An 11873-nucleotide genomic window follows, 5' to 3' on the forward strand; every position below is an offset into this window, starting at 1 on the left:
TTATATATATGTGAATCACATGTGGATTTGAACTTAATTAAAGGTTGATCAATTCGCAATTAGTATAGCAAGAATCCGAATCCGAAGGCAATCAAGGCATGGAATGTTGGCCAAGGCTTAGCCAATGTTGGCACTACATGAAACTACATTAAAACAGTGAGTTGTGCTTGGCCAAGGTCTAGTCACAAATGTATGGTACGAGGCCAATGTAGCATACCCTACTTCCATCTCTTGAAACAATATTACGTCACCTTTGAATATAGGAAGTATGTTCCAACTTTCAAGGCATGGTTAAATATTACATAATAAATAGATAATCGATTAATCGGTACATAAAGTTTGAAGTAACGTATTATCTTCCACTCTGTATTATTATATGATATAAATTATTTTCCTTATTAAAAACATCTCTTTTATATATCTCGAATTAGAAAGAAGTTTAAGGTTGATCATTTACTCGTAGTATACAAACAACAATCTTCAGATAAGATTTGTTCTACATGTCAATCCTATAAAAATAAACTCAACAACAGACTTATTATTTAGTTAGATTTGTAAAAGAGCGGATGTCCTTATCGTTACTCTTACTTAATCACTCATATAGAGTCTGGCTCATGACAAATGGATATGAAAAATCCGTGTCGCGATACATATGATCTAAGGTCATTCACCTTACCTATCCAACATTACAAACCATACACCATAATTTTGGAAAGAACCCCCCAATAATGATACACAAATGGACTTAACTTAAATGGCCTACCACACCACAAAGGAAGAAGGGTAAGTAGTAACTGATTGATTAGTTTGTATGCGTCACCAAACTACACAACAAGAGAGAGAAACAAGTGAGAGAAAGAAAAGTGTATGTGGGTAGTCTTATAAATTCCAAAGGCATTGGAGCAACACACTTTTCCAATTCAAAAACCCTTTTTTTTTCAATTTTTTTTTTTGCTTTAGGTTTTTTCTTCACAATTAAAGATCCTACCTTTCTTACTCCTTCAACTTATTTCGATGAGGTAATGCATTCCTCTGAATTCCTGATAAATTTGCTTCATTTTAGTGTATATATCAATTTATCATCACATAATTTCTGGGTTTTTAATTTAATTTGTGATTCTATGTTATATCGATCAAAAAGACTGTAACTTTGCCTTGTTGTTCATTGTTTCTTTGAATTTCTGGGTCTATTTTTCAATGTTCATTGTATTTCTGATAGTTTGAGACCCAATAATTGAGTGTAATTTATGTGATTATTCACAAAATAATTCCCTTGAATAATTTAGAATTCTACTAGTATTAAAATTATACACATAGAAGAAAATCTATTGAATTTATACAAATAAGTTAAATTTTGTTAATGTATGTCATTAAAGTTGTTGAATTTGCTTGATTTTAAGAGTGATTATGCTGTGATATGAGCCCTATGACTGCTCTAATTTCCACCGTCGATTTTCTGATTGTTGTTTAGGTGTGCATAATTGTAATTGAGATCCGACCCATTTACTGAATTGCTAACAAAACCCGAAACCCTAATTCGGTTTTTTACTAAACCCAACCCCATATTTGTCGGGGATGTCCATTATACACCCGCATGTAAAATTATATCCTCTCACATTTTTAGCTCACATGCTCTGCACGTGAGCATGTGAACTTTTTACGAGTATAAGATAGGGTGTAAGATAGATTAATAAATTCATGTTAATCTTTGGCCTTAATTGGAACCAAAGCAAATGTGGGCATTGCCCCGTCTGCCCGGATTGCTTCCTTGTGTCTCAATGATGGGCCAACCACGATCATTAGCTCAAAAAAGATGATTTAAGACTTTGATTTGTTGTCTATCACATGAAGATGACTTAAACCTGCCCAAACAAACAAGAAATAACTAATTACCTGTCCAATTGACACATCATGTTAGTAGATATGTCTTCCTACTTGCAAATTCGGTCTTGAATGATGATTGATTATGATTTTTAATGTCTTAAAACGAAGCCAAGTCTAGTCATCTTCTGTTTCATTTGATATGCTTTTTGACTAGGTGTTTTTTGGATGATGGCAACTTGTTTAATTGGAAGAACATATAAATCAATTTTGTTAAGTTTTAGTTAATTAAATAGGTGTTTGAGATAATATTTAGACCATTTTTTGTTATATTTGGTTTGAGTTTCAATCTTTAGTAGGCCACCACACAATTTGGACCACATAGGAGCATGGGTAGATGCATATGCTTTGTTAATTTTTGAGGTTCTCTCATTTTAGGATATATATTTTTTTTTAACAAATAAATTTTGTGTGATATACAATACTCTGAACTCATTTTATAAGACAGTACATTCGATTAAAATATCTGTAAACCGAAATTATTAAAACAATACTATTCCCATTGTAAATGGTTGTAGCATCTTGTGTAGCAATGTAGTGAGATATTCATGCTTCATGCTTATTCACACACTATACTTTTTTATGACTTTACAATCGATTATAAATAGTTAATTGTATTTTGTTTGAGAAATGACGTCGTTGGCAATATTTGTACTCCGTATATTATAAATTTTCTGTAAGTGCTGTTGGATTGTTTTATTTTAGTAACAAAGAGTTATTACTTATATAGATGTTAGACTCATAAATGTTTCAGCCATTACTATCTATCTCGATGCCTGTAGAGAATTTCCTAGATTTTAAGTGTGGTTTCAAAGAAAAGCCGAGAGGATTAAAGTGAGCCCTCCCTTGTTTTTTCCATCTACTTTGTATATGTTTTTGTTTCAAGAACACAACCTGCTATTTAGTGACAGTTTCTTTTGTAGATTTTTATTTCATTTACATCTCCTGTTCAGGTCATAGATAACACTATTTTTGAGTGACGGTATGGACGTATGACTAACTAACCTTAAGTTTGTGAATATATTATCCCTTTCTTGTTTAATCAAGTTGGATTATTAAAAAATTCTAGTGTTACCTTGGCAACATGTCAACTGTGATACTTATTTACAGAGTAAATAAAATTATATTTTGTTGTTTAGGTATGTAGGGTAACACCACATCAGCGCTTATACTGTGATGCATAAATTCTGTTTATTTTTTTCGTGATTCTTATCACAATTTCTCGTACTTGTAAGTAACCTTTACTCCTTTAGGGCTTTAGGATATCATTACTTAACTGTCTACTATAGATTTATTTCTGAAAATGATGATGCTTGTTTGTATTCAATTGCTTGTTTGTGTACTAATGTACTATACTTGTTGATTTGTTGGAAACGTATCAAATAATATGAGTATTTAATGTAGGAAAACATGCACTTTGGATTAAAGTTATTGATATGCAGTACTCTTTACAATTTTCTTTTTTTCTGTTTATTTTGATTGCCAATATCATAAGAGTTTCGATTGAATTAAGTAGATATCTACTGTTGATTGTGCTTTATATTCTGAAGTAAGTCAATTAACACTGAGCTGACAAAACCTTCTAAATTTGCTTTGCAGGTGAAGTTATCCCTATTTCAATTGCAGCAACTGTATCATGTTGTAGCACTGAAATCCTGATCTTTGTCCACAACATCCATCTTTTTAGCTATTCTTTTGTCAACTTTTGGAATCCCAGTTTTTCCAAAATACATAGGGAATGCTGCAAGATGTGCTTGACTTCTAAGTATACACGATCTAAACCCACCTTGTTTAGAGCTCTGTTTGAGCTACCATTATCAGCTATCAATAAGAATAAGCACATCGATTGCTGTTCTATATGTTTTGAGCTTTACTTCCCCACTGTTGCCAAGAATGTCGAAGACTACCTTGTTTCTACATATGAGCTCTGCGAAGATGGCTGACTGATTCTTGGTATTGCATTACTATAGAGTAAGAATATTAGATACCGCTGTGAATAAATTATAAATCATTACTTCAAAGATGGAGCAAAACAAAGTCACCATCTTGTTGCAGAAGTATGAGCTAGGAAAGCTTCTTGGACAAGGAACATTTGCAAAGGTGTACTATGCGAGAAACATCAAAACTGGTGCAAGCGTTGCGATAAAAGTAGTTGACAAGGAGAAGGTTTTGAAGGGCGGAATGATTGAGCAAATTAAAAGGGAAATTTCTGTTATGGGACTTGTGAAGCACCCAAATGTGGTGCAGCTGTATGAAGTTATGGCCACCAAAACCAAGATCTACTTTATCATGGAATACGTCAGAGGAGGCGAGCTGTTCAACAAGGTTGCTAATGGCAAGCTGAAGGTGGATATTGCAAGGAAGTATTTCCAACAATTAATATCAGCTGTTGAATACTGTCATAGTAGAGGTGTTTACCATCGAGATTTGAAGCCAGAAAACCTTTTGTTAGATGAAAATGAAAATCTTAAGATCACAGATTTTGGGCTGAGTGCTATCGCTGATACCAGAAAGCAAGACGGTTTGCTTCACACCACCTGTGGGACCCCTGCCTATGTTGCTCCGGATGTTATTCTCAGGAGAGGCTATGACGGAGCAAAAGCTGATATTTGGTCATGTGGAGTAATCTTGTTTGTTCTGTTGGCAGGATATCTCCCGTTCCAAGATTCTAACTTAATGGAAATGTATCGAAAGATTGGAAAGGCAGAGTTTAAATCCCCTAATTGGATTCCCTCAGATGCACGACGATTGCTCATCAAGATCTTGGATCCAAACCCCAAGACACGGATTTCAACAGCAAAGATTATGGAGAATTCTTGGTTCCGAAAAGGGTTTGATTCTAAACTCTTAGAAGTTAGGCCTATAGTTAATGATATGAAGCCTGATGTGCTAGATGTTGATGCTATCTTTGGGCCTTCTGAGAACCTTGAACCAAAGCAAGAAGATACTCAGCCTTGTTATAACCTGAATGCATTCGATATTATCTCCTTCTCAGAGGGGTTTGATTTATCCGGTTTATTCGAAGAGAGGAGCCAGAAAAAGGAGGTTAGATTTTCTTCCTGTCAATCTGCTTCAACAATCGTATCAAAGCTGGAGGAAGTAGCTCTGAAGTCAAAGCTAACGGTGAAGAAGAAAGATGGAGGGCTCATGAGATTTGAAGGATGTAAAGGGAGGAAAGGGGTTTTATCTTTCGATACTGAAATATATGAGGTTACTCCTACCTTTCATATGGTGGAGCTGAAGAAACGTGGCGGGGATTCGTACGAGTATCAGAAGATTGTGAAGCAGGAGATGAGACCAGCTCTCAAGGATATTATTTGGACTTGGCAAGGTGAGTCAGAAGCACAATCTTCACCTGTGCTCCCATTGCCTTCACCTTCTTTAGAAGAGTACTAGATTAATGTATCTTGGCTTTAGTTACGTTCTTTCTTGGAAAGTTTCGTACTGTTGGCGTTTACATGTTTAATCCCCCTGTGTCTGTTTACTTTATAGAAATACTCTTGGTAATATGTTTTAAATACTCAAGTAAATATGTGATTCCATATTTGATGTGTATTTATGATCTGAAAGATTGCTTATTCTGAACTGATTCTGAAATCAACATGCACAAAGAATATGAACTTGAGGCGCAGTTGAGTCTTTGTCTTGTTACTACGTGCCCTATGTGATACATAATAAATCGAATGGTGCTTCGACAAATGTAGTTGTGCTTTTATTATGTAGCTCTTGCCCTCTTGGGGTGTGAATGTGTGATGCTCGATACTCTAACATGGGTATGGACACCTGAAACTTCATTTTCGCCTGTGCCTATACCTTGAAAATCTTATGTACCACAAAGCTGATCAGTTATGTTGTTTTTCTTGCTTTAGCATTGTCAACACATCAAACCTTGAAAACTAAGTCAAGATAATATGACAGGAGCAAAATATGAGCAAAAAATCATCAGTATAACTTGAAGTATATCAACTATGAATACGTACATTCAACCTTCGAAGCCAAATTGAGTGAATAATCATATGAAAAACATCGAATCTCTTAGGAGGATCGTTCATTACAAAATGGCGTTGTACTTGCCTCACGCCCTCCAGCATTTGCAAATACTTTTCATAAGGTACATCCATCAAAATTTTCTTCAGATTTGGAATTTCACTAACTGAAACATGGACCGAAAATGTGCTCCAATCAAGAACATCACTAAAAGGAAGGATAAAACTTTGAGAGATTAAAACCGGCACGCATTCAGCATAGATAGCCTCCACAATTCGAGGGCTAGCAACTTCGAATCCACTAGGGCAAAGACAGAACTTGCTTCTCTTCATCATTTCCTTATAAGAAAGTTCCTTCGGAAGCTCTTCATAAACTTGCAAATCCTCATCTTTGCCCTTCCAGTGAGTAAGGAGCGCGGGCCTAATATGGCCATGCATCCGTCCAGCAAAGAATGCAAGGATGGGACGGTTTGAAGGGGGTGTTCCGCGGTTTAGGCCAACAAATTCACTACTTGCTAGATTGATTTCTGGGATTGATGCATCTTTTCTTGGATTGAAATTCTCTGATGTGTTCGCGTTGCATAATGCTCGTATCGAATGGAAGTACAATATTGGATGGTACCATGTTGCTCGTGGCCCCTGCAAGTAAAACATGCTTGATTATTTTGTGTCACTGCTTAATTATCTAAGTTATGGTGATTGCAAAACATACATAATTCAATTCAGCTCTTTTACATCAATCTAAATACAAAGCTGAATTTTGTTGACTTTAACTTGGAAAGTGATTGTCTACTTAATTGATTAATGACTAATACATTTAAATTGTATGTGCACTGTCCTAAATGTAAATGTAATCAATGTGTACAATAATTTTAAATATGTCATGTATGGTAGTCTATCATAACATTAACAACCGACAATTTATACTATGATATATAAAGACATGGTAAGATTGGTAACACTATCTCGTCTTCAATCATCTAGAGCCAATCTATCCAACCCTAGACAACATCTATCGTTATATGATTCCATTTCGATGTAATCCATTCAATTTAATATAATGATTGTGACTACGACTTAATTTGCTTCATTTTCTTAATTGATATTTACCTTTGTATCTATATATTACCATAAAAATAGTTTAATAAGTGCGAAAAGTCAAAGTATATCATGTAAGTAGGGATAGAGAGAGCAGTGCGAGGTTTGAAATCATACCCAATCGTGGCAAGAAAGCATGAAGTGATCGGCTCCAAGACTCCTATTCCAAAAAGGGTACTTGTGTGATATGATATCCACATAATCAAGAATTGTGCGCTCTAAAACAGCCTTGTCACGTACAATTGGATCGAAAAGATGTTCAAGGATCATAACCACACTAAAGGGAAGAAAATAAACATGAGCTTCATCTTGATCATTTGTCCTAAATTGATTGTTCTTCTCTATCAAATTCATGAAGATGCCTTCCATTGAGTATATACCTTTGCATGGACCATGATGAAATAAAGGTGGCTCTCCTTCTTCATAAATATAAATCTTAAACATCGTTTCCATTAATAAGTAGCTCCTATGAACAAGATCGATGAAGATTATATAGTGCTCAAATTTAGTCTACTGAGTGTGCAATACCAAAAGGTTGTAACAATGGCCTGGTAAAAGATTCACATGTAATGCTATAGGCCGGAAAGTATCATGCCAATGTTAGGTCTTGTTCGTTTAGACTTATTTCCAGTTCGGCTCAGCTCAGCTCAACTTAGCTTATTATTACTAATATTACTACCATTATTATTAATATTACTATTTTACTATCACTATGAGAAAAAAGTTGACCTAATAAAAAGGTCCTCCTTCCACCACAAACAAGTTATTCCCTAATTTTTCGAAAACATTATTATTATTAGCTATTGTTGTTTCTGTTGTTAGCTATTTGTGTGAATTGATTTGACTAACTGACTGTATGAGCTGCTTCTGCTTCGACTAGTTGCTTATATAAATTATTTGTGTAAAAGTGTTGGTAAATAATTGTTATTTGATAGCTTCTTTATTCTATATAATGACCAATAAAAATATGTGCACACTTTATTATTAGCTTAAGCAAATTTGGTAAAGGTAGTAAATATGATCAATTTTAGGATATAAATTAAGTCATTTTCCCTCAACTACCACAAACCCCTATAACCAAAAGGCTCATATTATTAGCTTTTCCAAAATAAGCTTTTTGAATCCAAATTCTTGTCTTTTGCCTCAAGCCTCACCTCTTGTCCCAAATCTCTACAAACCATAGAACTCGTGAAAATATTAAGGTAATCACCTTAAAATTGTCACGCCAAGATCTTTTTATAGTGATCAAATAAACTTTGATCACCACAAGATAGATGACTTGATAGCATACAAGCCACATTAAAAGTGGTCTCTTTAATATTACCTTTATTTTTATTTTTTTTACCAAACAAAGATAAACATGAGATATATTATGTGGCCTTCATTGTGCCTTGTCATCAATCTTATGGTGATCAACCTTAACTTGATTACCATAAAAAGTTCCGCTCATGAAATTTTTTCTATAAAACAATAATTAACCAATAGGTGATCACATTTTACGTTTATTGTTTCCCAAGGATTCCTTTTATGGTAATCAATTTTTATCATCTAAAAATTGATGATGTAGCAGCATAAAAGTTATATACTAAGGGTCTGTTCTGATTTACTGAACTGAACTGAACTGGACTGAATTGTTTGAGAAAAGGAAATTAGAAAGTGAACTGAATTGAATTGAACTGAAATAAAGCTGAAGAAAACAGGTCCTAAATGGGTGTTAATATAGATGATTTCCAACATCTAGTTAGCATTTTTCATTTGTGAAATCCTACGTACTACGGGGTATAGAATATGGTCATATAGTAGATGGAAAGTGAACAAGTTCAAGTGAATTATGTGTAGGGTACGGGTCAAATGCACGTAGCACATGGCATTAATTGCTGCATAAATCAGGTGTTGTCAGCCTAAATAAATTTCTAATCGCCAATATTGACAAACATTAATTATTCTTGAATTCCAAACCCCAAGTTTCAATGCAAATGAGTTCAGATTTTCTGTCTTCAAGCAATTATTTTTTACTAGTACGATTTGTTTTTGAAATCATCTTCAAGCAATTGTTTAATTTTTTTGGATGAATGAAATAAAAGTTTATATTACTAAGGAGTAAATTAAATGAAAAATTACCCCCACAACTTTACTTAATTTAATTTGAATGAATGAAAAGTTTACATTACACCTTATTAGTAAAAAAAAAATTATACTTCGTAAGCAAATTTTAATTAAAAGTTTAAAACATACGTAAAAGTAGTACTATGTATAAGTTTTTATAAACTCAATTTAATTCAATTTAATTTAAAGCATATGTAAAAATAGTACTCCGTCTATGTTAAGAAATGAAACTACTCGTACCGTTTAAAGGCGAAAGCATGCTTGTATATGTTGACATTAGGTCGTACATCATCATCTTCAAGAGAAATGATATTTGAAGTGTTGCTACTTTCAAATGCTTGTTTTATCAAAATCCTTGCTCTTGTAAGTTGTTCTTCCATATTTTCTACCTTTTCATCTTTCTTTCTTCCAATTAACACTTTATCAATCTCATCACGCAATTTCTTCATCGTTCTTTGCCTTTTCTCCTCCTAAAACATAGTATTATATAAATTAACAACCAAAGCAATGCAAGAAAATAAATTTTTAAAAATGTAAACATTTGAACTAGAATTAAGGGGGGAAAGGGCAATTTTAAATGTACGTAATATATCATCTTGTTTATTTGATACATAAATTATATCCTAGAGAATAATCATATGATACAAAAAATTAATAAAAGGTTATTAACATATGCTATCATATTGAATATTATAAATTGAAAGTATACTAATTAAAGTGATTTATTTTACAAAAAGACAAGAAGCACTACATGTATACAAGATTGTGGAGAACAAAGAATCTTATTTTTGCAACTTTTAAGGATACAACCTTTTTTTTTTCCAAGGAAAACCTTTTAAGAATTCAACTTTAAGAAATATAAATTTATTTGAGATAATTAAGTATTTACAAAATATCATCAAAATATGATATTCTTCCAAGGAATATAATTATATTAAGGTTCAACTTGAAGAAATCTAAATATATTCAAGAAAATTAAGTATTTACAAAATATCGTCAACATATAACATGAAAACGAACTTACGGATTTTGATAGAGTGGAAGAATTGTGAATAACGGCAAGAGAATGCACCAAAGAATCGAACGACAACGGAGTAACTCCATGATCAATAACACTATTATTTCGAGTTGAATTTGTTCTTGTTGTTGGCCAAAACCAAGAAGGTGGTGTAAAATAGAAGAAATTAGACAAAGAATTTGAACCTTTTGATTGGAAAATGATAGCAACTAATGCTAAAATAGCTAATATTGAAATAATGATATGTAAATGTTTGGTGTAAAATGAACTCATTATAGTTTTCCTAGCATTACTCGGGCTTTCTCATTTTATTGCTCTTTTAAAAGACTATTGATAGAGTTTGTACGAATAAATAAGAGCCATTGTAATTATTCTAATTTAGTACCATCATTAATTAATATCAACTTTAGTAATGGTAATTAATTAATTATTATTAGTAACAATGGTAAGAAGGTTTTGACTGTTCGATTGGATCTACTTTAATTTCCTGACAATTAAATAAAGACTCTTTTTTTGGAAGAAAATACTAAATTAAATGTAGTACATACTTTGATTTTTGGGGAAAGGAGTCATAAAAGAGGTAGCCAAAAACTTGTCGGTAGAACTTCCTTCGAGAGTAGTTTAGACATTGACAAATTTTTTATGTTCTCATTTAGTAGCCGATAATCAAGGGTAATAACAAAAGGATTGGATTTTTATGTTAACAAGAGGTGTTAAGGTAAGGTGACTAGGGTCGGGTTCGATCTGATTAATCGGATTAGGTATATTTCGGGTTTAAATTATCTTACATTATTGTGCTCATACAAGTCAAATTTTTTTATTTTTTTTTTAATTGTCAAAAAAAAAAAGATTATGCACGTCAGTGTTGGACTGTAGTGGACTGCAGGATTGGTGCATCCACGCATAAATGCTCAATAAATGCCTGAATCTCGACAAGCGATGCTAGATTTGTGCTTCCACGCAATTGTTGATTAACGCTAGATGTTGCAATGCACAACGCTGAAGGTTGCACCAATTCGCCTTGTACTCGTACATATGTTTATGTAATGATTATAAGTATAGTCATCTTGATTAATCATCGATAATAATGAACGTGCTTGCATAATTGTAGCGTATCATGTTAACTTCTGTTATCTAAAAACCCCAAATCATTGAAAACCCAAAACGAGTCAGATGAATCATCTCACAGATTATAATTACAATTAAGCAGAAGATTATTTAGTATGAACTAATCTAGTATGATACCAGGACTTATAAAATGATTGCACGATAAGCAGCCCCCTACCCCATAGCTGCCTTAACGAGGGCTAAGCTCTGCTTTGCCCACCACCTGATTAGCATACGACATCACTCTAATAAGATCCCAAGTTGAAGAGCATATCTGAGCATAGTCTAGTAGATAGTAAGGACCATGGTTAATTCCCGGTTCATAGCCTTGGTGCACAACTAATAAACAAGCTGCGACTCTTTAAGGTAATCTGACTCTTAAAGTCCAAACACCAATCGAAACAAGTGAGCATCTGAGCTTTGTTTTCTTTCAAGGGTAGTCAGTCATAAACTAATTTCTTTGCTAAATTGATGTCAAGTGATTTTACTTAATTCTCAATAAGAAGAAATGTAGAAAAGGGGGGACTCAAGCTCTTTTACGTTGGAATTTATGATTCCAAGAGCTTATGTTATCTTTGGGTCTTTCAGATATCAGCCTAAAACATACCCACTTGACACAAACTAAAACAAAAGCTAATAATTAAGGTGGGGAATCATTGTCCAACACCGCTATCGAT

At 33.4% G+C, this 11873-nt stretch overlaps 2 protein-coding genes across 3 annotated transcripts; one reads left to right on the forward strand and one right to left on the reverse strand.

Annotated features, from left to right (window-relative positions):
• The first annotated feature begins 807 nt into the window (after positions 1–807).
• On the forward strand, positions 808–5580 carry LOC145570636 (CBL-interacting protein kinase 2-like). 2 transcript variants are annotated; one of them, XM_081629766.1, is made up of 2 exons: positions 808–1019; positions 3481–5580. In XM_081629766.1, exon 2 carries the CDS (start codon positions 3904–3906, stop codon positions 5275–5277), a length of 1374 nt encoding a protein of 457 aa, XP_081485892.1. In that variant the 5' UTR covers positions 808–1019; positions 3481–3903; the 3' UTR covers positions 5278–5580. The 2 variants fall into 2 exon arrangements, with proteins under 2 accessions (XP_081485892.1, XP_081485893.1); XM_081629767.1 differs by lacking the exon at positions 808–1019 and adding an exon at positions 2384–2557.
• Positions 5581–5803: 223 nt separating this feature from the next.
• On the reverse strand, positions 5804–10388 carry LOC145572646 (putative glycosyltransferase At3g07620). Its single transcript, XM_081631607.1, has 4 exons — positions 10096–10388; positions 9312–9541; positions 7083–7431; positions 5804–6506 (listed from the first exon to the last, which is right to left on the reverse strand). Exons 1-4 carry the CDS (start codon positions 10360–10362, stop codon positions 5844–5846), a joined length of 1509 nt encoding a protein of 502 aa, XP_081487733.1. The 5' UTR covers positions 10363–10388; the 3' UTR covers positions 5804–5843.
• Positions 10389–11873: the final 1485 nt, after the last annotated feature.

Source organism: Chenopodium album, chromosome 12, assembly GCF_948465745.1.
Source record: "Chenopodium album chromosome 12, dcCheAlbu1.1, whole genome shotgun sequence".
Lineage (NCBI taxonomy): Eukaryota > Viridiplantae > Streptophyta > Magnoliopsida > Caryophyllales > Amaranthaceae > Chenopodium > Chenopodium album.

What these genes read in the sequence shown, in the direction of transcription:
- LOC145572646 (XM_081631607.1), bottom strand. Translation starts at nt 10,362, where the DNA reads ATGAGTTCATTTTACACCAAACATTTACATATCATTATTTCAATATTA. An exon ending in CTTCCACTCTATCAAAATCC is followed by an intron (nt 9,542 to 10,095) that starts GTAAGTTCGTTT and finishes ACTATGTTTTAG; the next exon opens with GAGGAGAAAAGGCAAAGAAC. An exon ending in CATGCTTTCGCCTTTAAACG is followed by an intron (nt 7,432 to 9,311) that starts GTACGAGTAGTT and finishes TCTTGTTCATAG; the next exon opens with GAGCTACTTATTAATGGAAA.
- LOC145570636 (XM_081629766.1), top strand. Translation starts at nt 3,904, where the DNA reads ATGGAGCAAAACAAAGTCACCATCTTGTTGCAGAAGTATGAGCTAGGA.